This window comes from Hydra viridissima, unplaced genomic scaffold (genome assembly GCF_058129835.1).
Source record: "Hydra viridissima isolate aposymbiotic clone 2 unplaced genomic scaffold, HvirCarnegie_v1 scaffold_5, whole genome shotgun sequence".
Classification (NCBI taxonomy): domain Eukaryota; kingdom Metazoa; phylum Cnidaria; class Hydrozoa; order Anthoathecata; family Hydridae; genus Hydra; species Hydra viridissima.
In genome coordinates, this window is record NW_028324304.1 from 10,813,594 (window position 1) to 10,831,735 (window position 18,142).

At 29.0% G+C, this 18,142-nt stretch overlaps 1 protein-coding gene across 3 annotated transcripts in view; it reads right to left on the reverse strand.

Moving 5' to 3' along the window:
* Positions 1 to 422: 422 nt before the first annotated feature.
* LOC149888616 (NBAS subunit of NRZ tethering complex-like) overlaps positions 423 to 18,142 on the reverse strand; it is a 35,833-nt gene continuing 18,113 nt past the window's right edge. For 2 of the 3 annotated variants that reach the window (XM_090088502.1, XM_090088504.1), the window contains 22 exons: positions 12,500 to 12,579; positions 12,223 to 12,398; positions 11,987 to 12,028; positions 11,785 to 11,872; positions 11,519 to 11,587; positions 11,149 to 11,364; positions 10,704 to 10,845; positions 10,489 to 10,562; positions 10,103 to 10,391; positions 6,588 to 6,654; positions 6,223 to 6,333; positions 5,867 to 6,059; positions 5,601 to 5,774; positions 5,378 to 5,461; positions 4,977 to 5,188; positions 4,613 to 4,721; positions 4,179 to 4,384; positions 3,610 to 3,859; positions 1,862 to 1,992; positions 1,468 to 1,588; positions 1,131 to 1,256; positions 423 to 1,016 (listed from right to left, as the gene is read on the reverse strand). In XM_090088502.1, the coding sequence (XP_089944628.1) occupies positions 750 to 1,016; positions 1,131 to 1,256; positions 1,468 to 1,588; positions 1,862 to 1,992; positions 3,610 to 3,859; positions 4,179 to 4,384; positions 4,613 to 4,721; positions 4,977 to 5,188; positions 5,378 to 5,461; positions 5,601 to 5,774; positions 5,867 to 6,059; positions 6,223 to 6,333; positions 6,588 to 6,654; positions 10,103 to 10,391; positions 10,489 to 10,562; positions 10,704 to 10,845; positions 11,149 to 11,364; positions 11,519 to 11,587; positions 11,785 to 11,872; positions 11,987 to 12,028; positions 12,223 to 12,398; positions 12,500 to 12,579 (3,227 nt within the window). In that variant the 3' untranslated portion in view covers positions 423 to 749. The remainder of the gene's footprint in view (positions 1,017 to 1,130; positions 1,257 to 1,467; positions 1,589 to 1,861; positions 1,993 to 3,609; positions 3,860 to 4,178; positions 4,385 to 4,612; positions 4,722 to 4,976; positions 5,189 to 5,377; positions 5,462 to 5,600; positions 5,775 to 5,866; positions 6,060 to 6,222; positions 6,334 to 6,587; positions 6,655 to 10,102; positions 10,392 to 10,488; positions 10,563 to 10,703; positions 10,846 to 11,148; positions 11,365 to 11,518; positions 11,588 to 11,784; positions 11,873 to 11,986; positions 12,029 to 12,222; positions 12,399 to 12,499; positions 12,580 to 18,142) is intronic. The other variant, XM_090088503.1, reaches the window with a different exon arrangement.

Genomic DNA, 18,142 nt, shown 5'->3' on the forward strand with positions numbered 1-18,142 from the left:
AACTTTTCACAGCATTAAAAATTTAATATTTTTATAAAACTTTAATTGAATGATGGGAGAGGGTATTGAAAGATCAGAAAATTAATTTCTAAACCCAATTATCCTAAATTTACCTTGTACAGCAAAAATATTCAAAACTACAATTTTAAAAGCCAAAAGAATTAAACAAATTAAAACCAGCAATCATACAAGTTAGTTAGTCATAATATACCAACAGTCAAATGAAAGGGAATAAACAGAAAGAACTAAAAGAAAAAACTTATTTTTGATAAAAGATTTGACATAAAAATCTTTAATTCCTGAAAAGTTAAGAACTGAAAATTATATTCAGGTTTTAGTTTAGAAATTCTAAAATTCATCGGACATTTTTTTGTTTTGAATAATAAAAACTCAGTGAAACAATAAAAGAAAAAAATTCGAAATAGAAAACAACTTTACATCCAGTAGAAATTCTTCATTTCATTCAAACATGTAAAAACAAAAAAGGGATGCCATTGTAACAATTATTTTCTATGGTAAAATCTATACCCACACCAACTATCTTTTTTTTCTGTAAAAAATATAGACTTAAAGTTGTATTTTATGCCAAAACTGTAAAAGGAATTATTCATAAAAACAAAAATAAATAAATGGCTTTTAAAATATTCCAAGCATATAATAAAAATATAATAATTTGTTTTCATTAAAAGAGCAATTTATAAATAACAACTAAATAATTTATAAACCAATGAAATTCTTTAAAATTAGTTTCATTTAAATAGAAATTTTTTTGCAAAATCAATTGCATTGTTAAGGTTCATGAACGATGGGTTCAGTTTAAAGAATTGCGCATGAATAGTCGCTGCTTCTGCATGATGACCATTTTTTGAAAGTTCCTCCAAAGCACTGTTCAATGTTTGCTCATCTTTTTTAAGAAGTGTGGACACAGTTGATTCAAACAACGTAGTATGAGCTATTCGATGAATTGATTTTGTCTCCATAATTAAATTGAAAAGTTCACCATCCATAACAACTTCCTATCAAATAAAAAAAAACTTTATTAAATACCAAAAATTATTTAAACTTTATTAGAAACCAAAGAGAGAAAGAATTAAAACGACATATGGATAATAGTATTCAAAGAGTTTTACCTGGATTGTATTTTTGTCCTTAAAGATCAAGTCATAACAAATTTGATTGTGACTGAGCAGCATAACCTTGAATCCAATATGGTATTGCTTCACACTGCACAGTTTCTCATAAATGACTTTGTAGCACTAAATGTTAATGAGGTATACTGTTTAAATTTATTTTTAGTTGATTACAATTACAAATGTGTAATATGATATATGACACATAAAAAAGCATGATAATTTACCTTAAAGATTTTTTAATTTTAAACAAAAATTATATATGAAAAGATTATTCATTAGCTTGTAAATAAGTTACTGCTTAATAACTAGCTTAACAAAAAAAAAAAGAGCTTACATCAGCAAAATGTTTGTTTGAGAAACAAGCTCTTTTGATTGTTGGTAAAATATCATCAAATTGTTGATAAGAAATCTGTTTGCAAATCAAGATTAACCAAGGATCATCCTGAAGCTCAGATCTTAAAACAGTTACAATTAAAAAATCTCTCATTTCTTTCATAAATCATAACTAGTTTTGTCATAACCAGTGCTGTGCCTGGTTGGAGGTGCCCTCCCCTCACTAAATAGTATGCAAACATATTTAGCTTCTTAACTTTATATCATCATGTAATAAAATCCTTAAATTAAATTAATAACATAAAATAATTTTTAATAAGCCCATTCTTCATTCTTGTTGCCCAGGGATTTGATGGGATCTAGGCACTTGTTATATCTTAGAACTAAAAACTTACACCACAAATGGAGGCCATGCAAATAAGAGCTGTTTAAGGCCAGCAATTTGCTCCAATTGAATCACTTCATCAGCAAGCTTCTTAAACAATTCAAATCTTTCATGCATACTTTTTACATCTCCTGCATCAATCTGAAAGATTACAAAAATTAATATACACTGTAAAATATAAACAAAAAACATCATTATTTATTTACAGCAGCCATATTTTATTCTTACAGATAAATAAAATCTCAAACTGTCAATTTAAGACATTCTACTATTGGTTTTATACCAATTTAAATGCATTGCAAAAATGAATTGCAGCTCTGATTACTACTACAAATACTATGAACTATCACTGGCTTTTGCATTTAAAATTATTACCTTCAGGTAAGTATCCTCAAAAATGGAAAGAAGCTTGAAGAATGTAATACCATCAAAACATTGAAAAAAAGGTAACAAAAGTGAATGGAAATTTGACACTGTATTGACACTGTAATGACACTGTACTCTACATAACAAATTAGATCAGCCACTAAAGGTCAAAGACAGACACACCATAATTTAAGCAGCAAAAATAAATACAAAAATTCTGTTACAAAAATTGCAACAAAATGGCAATAACTGTTAGAACAATCAGCAATTGTTGTTAGAAAAAAATTAAAATGTTTTTGTTGCCAGATCAATCATTGCATCTTAATCCAATTGAACATTTGTGAGAGCATTTGGATTGTAAAAATCAAGACAAAAAATTAGCAACCTAAATGACATCAACTCCATCATGGAAAGAGAGGGGAATAATGTCCAGGCAAAAACTCTCAAGACAAAGAATTGCAAGAGTATTTAACAGAAGTATGGGTGACATAGCTGCACAGGAGTGCCTTAGAACATGAATCCCAGTGGTAATTACCTACAACAGTAATTAGGGACTCCAAATACTTTGCTTTCACCTGTAAGGGTTAAAAGTTTTTCATCACATACTTAGTTTTTGCACTTCTAGGACCAAACCTGTTTGAGAGAGAACTGAAAGTGATAAGTTTGTGTTAAACAAAATAAACATCATGGAAAACTTATAACTTTTAAATATGTAATTAAACACTTCTGTTATGTAATTAAACACTTCTGACTTAATCAGCTTGCAAATGCACGACACTGCTATTTTCTTTCTTGCCAAAACCAGGAATGTTTAAAATTCTTCAAATCAAAAAAAATTTAATAAGATTCAATGTTTGTGAAATGTTCAAACTTGAGGTAAACAATATTATTAAGAATAATTGACAGTTTCAGAGTGGACAAGGCACCTACTTAGATTAGAGAGATATTACCAAGTAGGGGTGATATATACTTTTGTATTGCATATTTGTTTAAACATGTAAAAACCACTCAAAAAAGTCATACACTGCCATCTAAATTTCTGTACACTTAAGCATAAATTGCTAAACTAAAAAACAATATAAGTGGAGATTTGTCGTTTGGTTCAGCAAAAACAGACTTCAATCTGCCCTTATGGTTGGAATGCAAAGAAAAAACCACATTTAAAGAAAGTTAATTAGATAAAGCTGAGTGAACTTCTTTTTGCTTTTTCACCCAATAAAACATTAAAATTTTTTAAAACAAACACAATATTTGTTTGATTACTTAATTTCATATATGCTGGTTTTTAAATGCTGGTCTAAATTTTAATAAAGAAACTGTATATAATAAATAAATTCTTTGTAACAAAAAAAGAAGCTGATTAATATTGCAGTAACTTTTTTAAGAACAAACCTTAATATGCCATTTAGGGGCAATAATTGCATCACTTTGGAAGTACATTAACAAATGCATATCTTCAGATGAGAGATCAATATTTTTATTCAGTAGCTGGAGAAGAATAGTTTTTGAATGAGTAGCAACATTTATATCAGAACAAAATGATCTAGCAATGTCTAAAACATCAGCAGCAGTCACCAAATTACCACTATTCATTTGATGAACTTTTATCAAATGAACCAATTCTTGAAATGCTTTCTGTCCACTCCATTGGTAAAATAGAAAGTATAAAAATTTTAATAAAAAATTTAATAATCAAAATATTTTAAAGGTTTTATTATCATTAAGTTTATTAATTCTTTTAAAAAGTATAAGGATTACCTATTAGACATAAAACTCTTAATTAATTATCAATAAATAATAAATTTTGGTTACATTGACGTAAATTCTTAATGTCATTGTTACCAAAATAATTACTAATTACTGTCTTAAATATCAATACTTAAATATTGCTATACATGATTACCTATCTACCTATAGCTGTTTTACTGATGATTACCTATCCTTTTCAATTAAATAATTACCTATCACTTTCGATTATCTGTAGAGAGTTTTTAAGTACTTGAAATAATACTTTATGTAAATCTATTTCTTCTGTTTGGTACCAGGCTAGCAAACCAATAAGGTTAATTTCTTCCAAAGCAACAATCATTTCAGAACACAGAAGCTCAACTTTAGATAAATCTCCTGCTGACATATCAAGTTTCCTGACAAAGATATCTTTAGAAGGCTAAAAGAAAAAGAAAAAAACTTCAAGAACCTGTTTTATAGTTTTTATTGTTACATAATGTTCCACTAAACAATGACCAGAAATAAAATAAAAATACAAAAACAAACAACTTTTGGTTTTGACATGAAATAATCATGTAATCGTGTAATAATTTAATATATAAATATAATTATAAAACCATATAGTAATCTTGATTATAGATGGGAACATAAAGATAAAACTTTTTACATGGGAAGATTTTAAAAGATATTCTCCTTTAACTTTTTTCATGCATTCAAGATGATTTATTATGCTTTCAATGGATTCTACAGATTTCTGAGCTTCAGCCAACTTGCTACTGAAAAACATGATTAAAAATATTAAACAATTGCCTAAATTGGTTTAGAAAAAAATATTTTTAAAATACCAACAATAACAAAAAAAAAACAAGTTCAAATCAAAATTGATTTAATTTTTTATTTAAAATATGCAGATAAAATCTTGAAGAACAAATATTTTATTCAAAATTATTGCTCCATGTAAACTTGAAGGATTACTGATGCAATAACTTGAGTTGAGAAACTAAAAAAGAGTTGATAATAATTTAGCTTACTCATCTTGATCTTTAAAATTATTTTCTATAAGTCTTTTCTGCTGCCTCACAAATTTAAGGATTCTTTTGGCGATTTCTTGGCGTGAATCATCAGCAATTGATATAATTGAGAGCTCTGTAAAAAGCATGTTGTTGCTTAACTCTACAACATCAGTCAGTTCAAGTTTAGTGAAAATTTTTTGACAAGCTTCAAATCGATGAATCCAGTCCACCTATCATAAGAAATAAAATAGAGAATTTAGCATTTTTTCATTTTAAACTTTTGTAGAAAAAAAAGAGAAAAGAAACTAAAAAATGATCAACAAAAAATTTGTAATCAAAAAACATGGAGATATAAAATGATAGACATTAAAACATTAAATTACAAATAGTAAGCACCATGCAATAAAAAGACTCAATACCTTCTCCAGATTTTTCGTGCTCCAAAATTCATTCTTTGCATACTCTAAAAAGACTTTGTTTGGGTTGACATAAGAACCATCAGCCTGAATACAAAAAAGAAATACACATACTTCATATTGCAATATCAACCAGCATACTTTAATATAGCAACTTTATAATTTAAATGATTTTGGAATGGATTTTTGGAATTATCAAAGTTTTTTACAGATGATTTTAAAACACCTGAGGTATTTTAGATGCAATTTTGGCAAGAAGGTGCACATTGTTTTCTTTAATATGGGATTTGATAACTTCAAGAGGAGATCCACCATGAACAAGATCTTTGTAATTTATTGCTGATGCAGCAGCTTTTATCTTTTTCAACAACTTGACATGAGCATCAAGACTTAAATTTCCCTACAAAAATTTTAATGAAATTTTGGATTTTGACAACTTAACAAAAGAAAGAAATTCAAAAAAAAAAAAAAAAAAGTAAAAAATATATGTACTTGCAATACATGAGCACAACTGGTGCAATTTAATGCAAATACATAAAAAAGGAGCAACATGTTATGATCATAGCCATCTATTTCAGGGTAAATGTATTTTTGAAAGCGGAAAAACACATCTTCATTGTGCCCCTTCAACACTTCTTCCACACTCCATTTGTTTAACAAATCTCGTATAGTTTTTGCTTTTAATCTAAAATTTAAAAAACTTTTAAGCACTCATTCCTTCATCATCTAAATAATGAAGAAGGAATGAGTGTTTTATTCATGTAGACGGAAAAATCAATAAAGCCCAAGAAATATATAATTGAAAAGTTTTTCTGTAAATTTTGTAAAAAAAAAAAAAAACACCATACCCACTGTCTGTAAAAAGAAATTCCACAAATGAAAGCATGACTTCCCACCGTTGAATATCATACTTCTGAGCTAGCAACAGACAAATATTCATTTGTTCTTCCTCACAGCTCCTATAGCAAAAAAATACTTTGAGATAAAAAAAAAAAATTAACATACTTAATATCTTAAAGATAATTGTCTAGAAGTCAATAAACATATTAAACTTAAATTTGTGTTAAAAAGATATACTCCCATAAAAATCGATGTAAAGATATGAGAGAAAAATAGATAATTATACAGCTTAGAAAAATTAAAAAATGATCATTTTGATTTAAAAAAGATAAAAAAAAAAAAGGTTTTTGAAAAGATGCTTTGTATTATATACATTGCCAAACCAAGAATGGTTTCTTTTTTATAACTATTATCCATTGTAAATCTTTCAATATCAACACCTAAAAAATATAAACAATGTGTAAATATCTTTAAAAAACTCTCTCTTTACACATACATACATACATACATACATACATACATACATACATACATACATACATACATAAATGAAAGAATCAATCATATATATAAACACACGCACACACACACACACACACACACACACACACACACACACACACACACACATGCACACACACGCGCACACACACACACACACACACACATGCACACACACGCGCACACACACACACACGCACACACACACGCGCACACACACGCACACACACACACATATTAGTGTGTATCAAGAAAAAAAGTTTTTGATATCATATCACAAACCCTATAAATTTGATCACACATATGAAGGTATTCTGTGTGCAAAATATTATCTACAAGTATTAATATTAACCCATCCCTTAAAGACATGCAATTTTTTGATGAAGCAAACATTTGTATGATACTTCGCTATTAAAAAGAGCTAGATAAAAATATATATTTCTTTTGCACTAATTTTGCATAAGAAATATTTATTTTTTATAGTAGAAAATTATTTTCATATATTTTAGTATTTATGAGTCCATCCTGTTAACCAAAAAATCTACGCATAAGTCCAACCTATTAATAAAAAAATGTTGGCAATGTAGTCTAAAAAATGCAGGGACTCAGTCAATTATAAAAGTCATCTGCTCAGCTTATCTAATAACAAAAGCCTCACAATATGGCATTAGACATTAAGGATTACTTCATAGCATCTTTGGACCATTACTGGGGCAGTTACCAGTAATCCAAGTTTCAAAAGTAAATTGACAATCATGGCAAAAGCTCCATAATATGCTACTAGACATAAGGACTTTATACCTCTAATTGGACATCCAGTTATGAGAGATGTACTGAGAAATCTATTTTTCCACATCGAAAAAAAAAAAAGACTGTTTCTAAAAGTGCTAATATCACATTCCATAATGTGGAACAGAGTTCTAGCAAAAATACAGACTGCTGACACAACAGAAGCCTAACATTGTTAAAAAGATTAAAAAACTGTATGAAGAGTATCTAACCATCATGAGAAACATGAAAAGAAGCAGCAGTAAAAGAAATCATGCAGGAAAATTTTGCTGCAAAACTAGATGGTTTGTTTGATATCAGTCATGCTGACTCTATGTCAATGATAAAAAATGAAGAAGACAGAGAGTTCCTAAGACTGCAAAAGAGGAAAGAGTAGGTACTATTGGAGGCATAGACAAGACGTTGGCTAATAAACAAAGAAGAGCTGAGGAGAAGCAAAAGAAAAGAGAGGCCTACCGCATGAAAAGAAGAACAAGAGAAACAGTTTGAAAAGATGACATTACCAGCAGAAAGTTCATCAACTGAGGAAAATTTGGATGATAGTGATGAAGATGATGAAGTCAGTGACAGTAGTCACCACAAATGTGCTCCACATTAGATAGAATAAACACTAGCATTCAAAAGTCCACAATAATTTTTGCTTCAGTTTTGAATGAAGTTGAACCTTCTACAGCCAATATTTTATTATCTAAAAGCACTGTGCATTGAGTGAGACAAAAACATTGCAAAAACAGAGCTCATCAAATTAAAGCCTCTTTTGTTCCATCAAAGTGTGTGGTAAATTGGGATGGCAAGCTTATGCCCAAGAAAAGTGCAACTACAAATGATCTAGTGAATTGTCTGCCAGTATTGCTGACTTCACTTGCTGATAGATATATGAAGCTGCTAGGAGTTCCAGCTCTTTCATTAGGAACTAGAAAGGATACCTGTCAGGCTGTATATGAATTGCTTCATTCTTGAAATACACATTCAGAGGTTACTGGCATGTGCTTTGATACAACAATACCCAACACTGGACACAAAACAGGGGTAGCAACACTGATAGATGTGTTGTTGGGAGAAATTTACTCTGGTTGAGCTGAAGACACCACATGATGGAAATCTTGCTCTCTGATGTCTTCAACATAAACTTTGGACCATCATCTGGTGCTGACATATTTATGTTCAAGAGATTTAAACAAGCCTGATCAACACTTAATCATCAGTTTAAAAAAGATGCAACAGCCTCTGATACCAGCCACAGCTGAGGTGAGAAACTTCATCACACAACAATTGGAAGTTTCACATTCCAGAGATGATTGAACTTCTGTCTTGAACTTCTACAGTTTGCAGCTCTAGCAGTTGGAATTGAGTTGGAGGTAAGCTATACTGCTAGTTTCACTGATTTTTACTGCCAAAGTTGTAAATACATAAAAGTTTACACAATTTAGCGATTTCTAGGTGACAATCAGAAGACCAGAAGTCTACCATAGAGCCTAATGGATGGCTAAAGCCATTTATTCACTCAAGATCAAACTATTTCTGAAAGGAAACAAAACTGCTATTGGGCTAACTAGGAAACAGGTCAAGTCTATCAGTCGGTTGAATCGGCTTGTTGTGTCTGTGTATCTAGAGTCATGTTTTACATGCAAAACAGCAGCTAAGGTTCTTCTGAATGATGTGCTCCTGATACAACGTCTGAAGGCATAAGAAGACAAGCAAATTCAAGAAGCAGCACTGAAAACGATGCTTTGTTATTCCTAGTCTTTTTTTGCTGAGTTTTTAGTGTTTTTGTCATCATTTTTCTTTTAGCACTTTCATGTTTTTTTTTTCAAAGTCTTGTGGTGGTGAAAAAAAAAACACTTAAAACTTGTTTATTTGAAGGAAGTTTACTTCCAGTTATTTCAACTTTTTCAGAACCTATTAACTAAATTGGAGTTTTACTTCTAATATTTATTGAACATTCAGCAATATTTCTTAGTTTTACTCTAAAATCTTAAAAATCTTAAAAATCTGAAAGTTAGAAAAACAAATATTATATTAAAGTTGTTTGCCAAATAGTAAACACATCTGCAGTCTGCACAAAGAAAATAATGCAATTGAGATTAACAAATACTAATTATTAGCTAAAATAGTAAAAGTTATAAAATCTACAACTATATTGAGCTTCCTCTAAATATTGAAATGAGCCCAAATGAGCTCATATTTGCTCAGAATTATTTCTACATGTATTGGAACAAGATATTAAGTGGAAATATTCATTATATATATATATATATATATATATATATATATATATATATATATATATATATATATATATATATATATATATATATATATATATATATATATATATATATATATATAATTAGAACATGTAATTTTTTAACATAATTGCATATAACATAATGAATATATTTAAAAATGTAATTTATGAAAAGACTATAAATGTTTTATCTTACTATAAGTAAATAAAAAGTGTTACTAAAAAAAATATATCAGCATCAGATTTTGCTGTATTGAAAAATTAAACTCAAATTTGTCCTGCCACAACATAAAACTACATTTATATTTATGAAAATCAAGTAAAGTCAAAGATTTTTTTATCCAGATTACCTTTCCCTAATTTAAGCAGCATTTGTGCTTGCAACATATCCAAAATACTTGTCAAATTGGAAATAAGAAACTTAGAATGCTCATCACTTGATGAGTTTTCCATTTCTCCTAGCTGTATAAGTGAAGCACGTATTACATCAAGAGGCTTTGCTCTGTATAAATCATGCATGGAACCTGCAGAAAGCTTTTGGTGCTCACTATAAAAGTGAAGAGCGTGTGTGTATGCAGCCATTATAAATGTGAAAACACTTTTTCTTTGACATTGGAAAATACTATCAATGCTATTACCCTACAAAAGGAAATGTCAGTTTTAATTTCTTTTCAAAAAAATTACCTCAAAATAAAAAATTAAAAACCTAGTTGCACATATAACACTATAAATACACCTGCATATACAACATATAACCCAAAGACAATAATGAATCTTTTGGAAATGATAACTCTGCAAGACTTTGTAAATCTAAAACAGAAAAACTAGAGCTATATATACATTTTTACAGCCCTTCTTTATTATCTATCCTGGAGCTTAATATTTTTCTAAGAAAAAAAAAAAAAATTATTATAATTATAAATTAAATTATTTTTCTCTGTTTTATCTTACCTTCAGTAGTATTTACATTTTCATTTCTGTTGCCATCTTTATTCTCATCATCCCGCTGCTCAATCAACTTCTGGTGTCTTAGCATGAGACAGTGAAATAAAGTTGCATCATCTTTATGAACATCTGGATAAAACTCATCAATCTATTTAAAGTAAAAAAAAAAAGAAACAACTTTTCATTTTTTAAATGTTTTAAAATACTTTCATGAAATAACTGTAATAATTATATTTACAAGATAAAAACTTTTAATATTACTGAGCCACTCACCATAAAAGGAAAGCAGGTAGAAAAAGAAATACAAATTTCTTATAAAAAGCATAAGAAACCCCAAACATATATAAACCCCATTATTTAAGCAATCTTAATCAAAGCTCTGTGGCAATCAGTAATTTAAAACTTAACTTACAAAATAATATATTATCATAAGATTACTAGAAAATTTTACATTTATAAAACTTGTTTGCTTCATTCCTCCTAAGGAACAGTAAAAAGGATGTCTCAAAAATGCATCAACGACAGCAATTTGTTGAGATGATTCACTTGAAACATCTGTCGATTGCTTTACCCACTTGATTGCTTTGCTTAGCATGTTTGTACCACCCATGGAATGAAGAAACCTTTTTGTTGCACTTTTTGTATGCTTGATGAGGGATTGGTTGCTCTAAATGATTTTTTTTTTTAACTGACTTATTAAATTATTAAAAACTTATTAAAAAGTCAATCAAATAAAAATGGTTAAAAATCATGAGACATTCTTTCTTTAAGGAATCTTCTCTAAATTTTACAGATCAAAATCGTTATAAATAATTATTCACCCCATCTATAGTATCTTCAAAAAGATCATCCTCTTCAGTTAAATGCAGCTGTAGTTGCTCGTAGAGGACCTAATTGTAATCCATAAGTTCATTTCTGCTCAAAGAATTAATATTACACAATAGAAAAATATACATAAATATACCATTTGGCATTAAACTCTAATACTTTAATGATTAGCATATGATTAAAGTGAACTTTATACAGACTTGATCATAGCACAAATGATCAATTTTAATCAAGACCTAAGGAAAGTTGGGTGGAATACCTCTCTATCAATCATATTTTTTTTCTTCAGAACTTCCTCTATATGATATACTGGACAATAAGTCAAAGCAAAGCTCAACATCTTCAGTCTAAATACAACTACTTAAATAGAAAACTAATACAACCCACAAAATAAAAAACCCTGCTTAACAAATAATGGAACTATTGTTAATTGAAAAAAATAAATAAAACTTGAACCTTACTTTGTTGAATTGTTAATAAAACCAGTGGACTCCCCTAACTCTCTAAAAATCAAAATCAGGAACTTCAGCTACAGTTCTATATAAAGGTTAACCAATAAAAAAAAAATAGTATTTTTACTTCAATCTCATCAAATCTGCATAGAAATACAAAGATAATAAGAGTGTTTTTATTCATTATAGATAATTTTATATATTTAACTTAACTTTAGAAGATAAAGGAACACAAAAATTCTTACTTGCAAATTTGCCAAGCTTTACTGTAGCTGATATCAATTAAATGAAAGCATTGTATGGCACAAAAATCAAAATCTTCAACAGAAAATGATGACTCTGCAACTTTTAGGGTGATTTTCCCATCCCGTTCATGGTGATCATCTCCACAAATTTGAAGTAAACTTCCAAGCTTCTGCAGCTGTTAACAATAACATCAACATGTGAGTAAAAATTTTGTTATTTGCTAGAATTAAAAAGTTAGAAATAATAAGATTAAAAAAAAGTTATAAAAATTAATACCTCTGAAACCTTTTTATAGTTTGTTTTGCTTTTCTGTAAACAAAGATCAATGAGCTCTACTCTATCAACACAAAGTCGAACTATAAACAATAAAAGTATATTAGATACATTAGGTATATTAGATATAATGAAGGTTTTTAAAAACTTATTTAAAAAATTTGTTTAATATTAGGTGAGACACCTTCTTATATTATTTGCATTTATGTAAAATAAATCAAACTTTTTGAAAATGTTTAATTAATTGGAGGTCCCTACCAACAATATTTGTATTGAAGTTTAGCAACTTGTAACTAATTAGTTTTTGATAAACTATTTACTTTGAAAAGAAACAAATGAAAGGAAACAAATTTTTATAGAAAAAAAAACTGTTGAGGTGATTAAGATAATGGGTGGGCCAAATGTTCTGAGAAAAAACGCTTAGCTAAATATCTAGGTTTGCAAGAAAATCATTTATTTTTATACTGTTTTGTAGCCCATATAATTCTCTTTCTAAATAAGTAAAAAAATTTTCAATTAACATTCCACACAAGACAAAAAAATTGATCTTTCAAGGCATCTACACATTAATTAGACAAATGAGCAAAACCCATTTGGTGAAACATTTTCAAGTACAAAAAGTCACACAACCAAAAATGTATTGGATCATCAAATGCTTTGAGGATGGTCAAGTATATGAAAGTAAGAAAAGATAAGGTTACTCAAGTAAAAAGAACTTACAAAAGCAACAATAACTGTAACATTTTACAGAAAATACTGTTGGCATGAGTTAAAGAAAACTTGCTTCAAAGCTTGATGTCTCATTATCTTGCATTTGTCTAACTTTTAAAAAACTGGGTTTAAAATATCATATGAGACAATGCACGCAAAGTACAAAGTACAGTCAACAGCAACTTGAAAAAATACAAAAGAAGCTTTGCAAAGGAAAAAAATTTGCTGTTATTGACAACAAAAAAAACACATTACATTTTTAGATAATAACATGCCTGGGAATGTCAGATTATTTTCATGCAACAAACAAACTAGTCCACCAGATGTAAGATTTAAATGTAAGAAGAAGTTTGCACCAAACTTCCTTGTGTGGTTGGCATTACCCGGTAAAGGTGTTTCCACCACACCATATATAGGGAAGACCAAAGGTATGACAATCAATGCAAATGTCTATTATCAAAATTGTTTGCCAAAATTGTTAAAGTTCATTAAAAAAACATCATTTAGAATGATAGTTAAAAAATATCAATAGTAAAGTTGTCCAGACCATGATGGAAGGCATATGCAGTAAATTACAAAAAGTTAAAGAACAGAGACTATTTTGTGAATATTTAGCTTTCATATTTTGATAAAAAAAAAAAATCAAAATAAAAAACAATGTTGATAGAATTAAGTGTTTTAATTTTGTCTCAAAACATTTGGTCTACCCATTAAGTAATTAATTTAAGTAATTTTAAAATGTTGAGGCAACTTAACAAAATCAATTTATAATTGTGAAAATCAGTGTCTTTTTTTGCAACTGGTAGTGCTGTCATCAAGCAGGAAATTATTTTTATTCTTCATTTGTATGCAACTTGTTGTATTTATCCATTAAGGCCACTCCCCACACTATCATTTGCAACCTGTATGCTGTCAGAAATAAGATTGGTAGACTGGTATTTTTCATCAGCTGACCAATAAAGTTAATGGCAGTCCAATAATCATAATTCAAGAGTGCATTACTTCATTTTGCTTAACTTTTATCTCATCTCATGTGTTTGATGTCCTACACTTGGTCCACTTTGAAGATGAAAAAGCTGACCTTGATAAGTCACAATCAAGAACTCTTCATCACCATCTTTTGCATTGCATTCATTTTCAGATGAAGATTATTACATTTGTAGATTAACTTTTTCCTCCGTTAATTCTTTCTTCTTTTACAACTTTTTTTTCTGAATTATTCCTCCTGAATTATCAAAACCTTATCAACATTTCCCATCATACCACACCATCCTAGCCTGAATGAGTTAAATAAAAATTCTTGATGCTTGCTGATTATACCAATGGCTCTGGCATGAATAATATCAAATTTCCATCCTCTGGCATGATAATGTTAAATTTTTTTCCATATTTTTTGCTGATGACTTTTGGTTTTTCAGCCATATGATAGTTTCTCTCCATGCTGTTGGCTTTGCAGCTATGGAACAAACCATTACCTGGATGCAATCAACTTTTGTAGTATATAAACAGAGTATTGTGTGCAAAAATTGACAACTTATATTTGCAAATACAAATCAATAATCAAGAACAGCTCATTTTAAATGATTAAAAGATTTGATAAACAATATTAAGTAGCAATTGCTCAACTAATTTTAACATGCTAAGCATGCTTCTAAAAGAAAATAAAATTTTAAAAGTACAATATAAAGTTACCTTATCATACAGACAATACATACTCCTTTTATATTATATGGAGTATTTTTAATCATTGTTGAATATAAAATACTCTAGATAAAATTATCAGGTACTTTCTGTTTGATATAAAAAAGAATTGAAAAAAGAGTACAAATATTTTGGTCGGTATTTTGTGATGATTTGGTGAGTTTTTTTTTAATAAATGGTCAGCATTCTTTCATCAGTAAAAATATAATTTTGGGTCAGTATTTCAATTCAGTTTTGTCATATTTACACTTTAATACAATAAATGATCTCCAAATGTTTTTTATTTTGAGAATGGATGTCTTTCCCTTATAGTGTCTTTATCATTCACCACTCTATTAAATGATTCAAGAGCATTATTAGCACTTGAAATGTCTAAAGCTTTCATTATCAAGTCTGATTAGAATTCTACCATTCTGCTTTAAAGTACCCAGAAAATTCTGGTTTTCCATTTTTTTAAAAAACTTGAAGCTTCCTTAAAGATCTCTTTATTCTGACTTTTTTTGCAATGTTTTTATATCCTCAAAAAGTTCATCTTGATGGTTTTAGTTTGCCTCAGCATTTTTATCAAAATTCCAAAGCATATGTGCCCAACACCTCACATTATCCTTTTTGCCAAAAACATTAAAGAATGAAATAACATTAGAAATTTCAAATTGAATCAGCACTGATTAGCACTAATCAGCTGAGATTAGTATTTTGGGTTCATATTTTCCCCAAATTGACTTTTCTTCAAACCATAAGAAATACTTTCAAATATAAACTTGAAATCTGAAGTTTTTCATTGAAACAAATGGCCATCAAAAATAAATGAAAATGGCAATCCATATATTGGTGCCAACTAGTAAGACAGGGAACCCTTGCCAATTTAATTTGTATGTAGCATCAACATGTAATTTTTCTTGTCCTGGGGCTTGGCATAGGAGTCTTTTTGATGATACATTAGAGATTTTGACTCATCTTGGACATCATCACACACTTTTGTTCCAACAATCTGAACCAACAGAGTAAACAATTTTGTGATTTACAATGAAACTCCTCACTGTTGGGAACATTATTGTTACAATGTACCTTTTTGTGCCAAAGCATATGAATATCAAAGTTGTCCAGACCATGATGGAAGGCATATGCAGCAAATCCTCACTGTTGGGAACATTATTTATACACCATTATCTTAATTCACCAAGAAAAATGGATGTATTGCCATTTTTTTCTTTTTGTAGGCAGATATATTATTTTGTAGTTTTTTCATTTGAATTTGGTGGCCATTCTTTACAAGGATCCACAAGTTTTGTTGAATTCAGTCTTTACAAAACTTGTTTTATTTTGACATATTTTTACTATCATGTTCATGTCCAGTTTTGTAAATGATTACCTTGTCACTTGCTAAATCAAACAAAAGATAAACTACAGCATTAGATTGCTATTTACTTTTTTGAATGGCTTTATATCTATAGATTATTACATAGATATGATTCATTCTATCTTTAGTGTAATTAAATTTGAGAAAAAATGAAAGAAAGAGGAGGAGGGAAGGAGATAGAGAGAAGAAACGAGAAAGAGAAGTTGGAGAGAAAGGTAGTTTGATGAGAGAGCAAAGGTAGTTAGATGAGAGAGCAATGCACATCTTCTCTCTTCTCTTTCTATTCTCTTTCTTTCTCCTTACCATTTCTGCTTTCTCTCTCCTGTCTACCACTTCTCTCTCACCAAAAAATGCAATAAGCCTAAATGTCTGTAGACCTTAATGGCTCAAAGGCCTAAAACTTTGTTAACCTAACTCTAAGGACTTAACTGTCTGAGACTTACCTGTCTGATGAACTAAAAACTGTTTAGCTCTAATTGGATCTTTCTTGTTCAGGTATGTTTCAAATCTTATGCACTCATGTTTTTGTTTCTGTTTCCTTGGTTTTCAATTATGCTTGCTCTTCTATTGTATCATTTTCTTCTTCATTAGAGGACTTGTATTCTGGTGCAAATTTTTCTATTTTTTCTAACTTTTTTTGCTCATTTCTCAAATAGAAATCTTATTCATAGTTTTTACAAAATTATTTCCAGTTAAAGTTCATATTACTTTTATTAAATTACAAATCATTTTACTTAAGTTACAGATCATTTTATTTAAAATACAGATCAGTTTAATCAAACAACTGAATGCTTGTTTAATTTACTGACCAGTCAAAATTCAAAACTGATAACTAAATTAATAAAATGATAGCTAGTATATAATATTCACCATTAAAACCCTTATGCTGACCATCTCAATACCGTACTGAAAATTAAAAATAAAAAAAATACAGACCAACTAATTAAAAATACTGACCCATTAAATGATACCCTTAAAAAAATTAAAAATGGCTTGTGATTTTTTAAAGTTATATCACTTAATTTAAAAAGTATTATAGTTTTAACTAACAATTTTTTAAAAAAATACTGAAACTATACTATTTTTTAGGATTTAAAAAGGTTTAATTACAACTGATTAAGTGTAATATTGTAATTTCTGGGAAAAGTGGCAAAATGTAAGTAGTGGAGACTGGGGCTAGTTGGCTACAGCTTTAGTTTTTGAGTTTTGTGCATTTCTGAATGAACTTTTTTGAAGGTATCAAACTGCAGTTCAATAGAATATGAATTTGGCAAGCATGTTCAAGTGTCAAACATCATATAAAAAAATATTGGTGGCCCAAAAAGGCCTCCGAAAAAGAAAAAAATATGTGCCAACTTACCTTGGCTCAGGGTAAGTTGCCTATACTCTCAGGGTAAGTTTGCACACCATATAAAAAGAGACAAGTTTAGCAATATTAAGCATCTATTTCAAGTGCATCTTTTTTATAAAAACTCTTGATAATATTTATCCAACAATAATTTTTGACCTTAACTTTTATTGTCCTTAAATCGATCGAATAGACTTTTCTTCTATAAAAATAGTATCAACCGCATTTTTTGTAACATTTTTAGGATTTACTGGCCTGTCTACTTATCTTTTATAACTTTGTATGTCTGTGTACCTGCAGTGTTATATAACTTTAGTGAATTTACGACCAATGCAAAAAATTATAAGTTGACCCATGTTGCCATTTAGTCCTGCAATCATTGTGCCAACTAACCCCAAAAGCTTTTTGTTCACAAAATGGCATATAAATCCCCAAAAATGCAAAATATTGAGAAACATAAATTGTGACCAGTTAGAGTGAACCACACAACACCTACATCTATTCGAGTTTACTTGTAACTAATGCT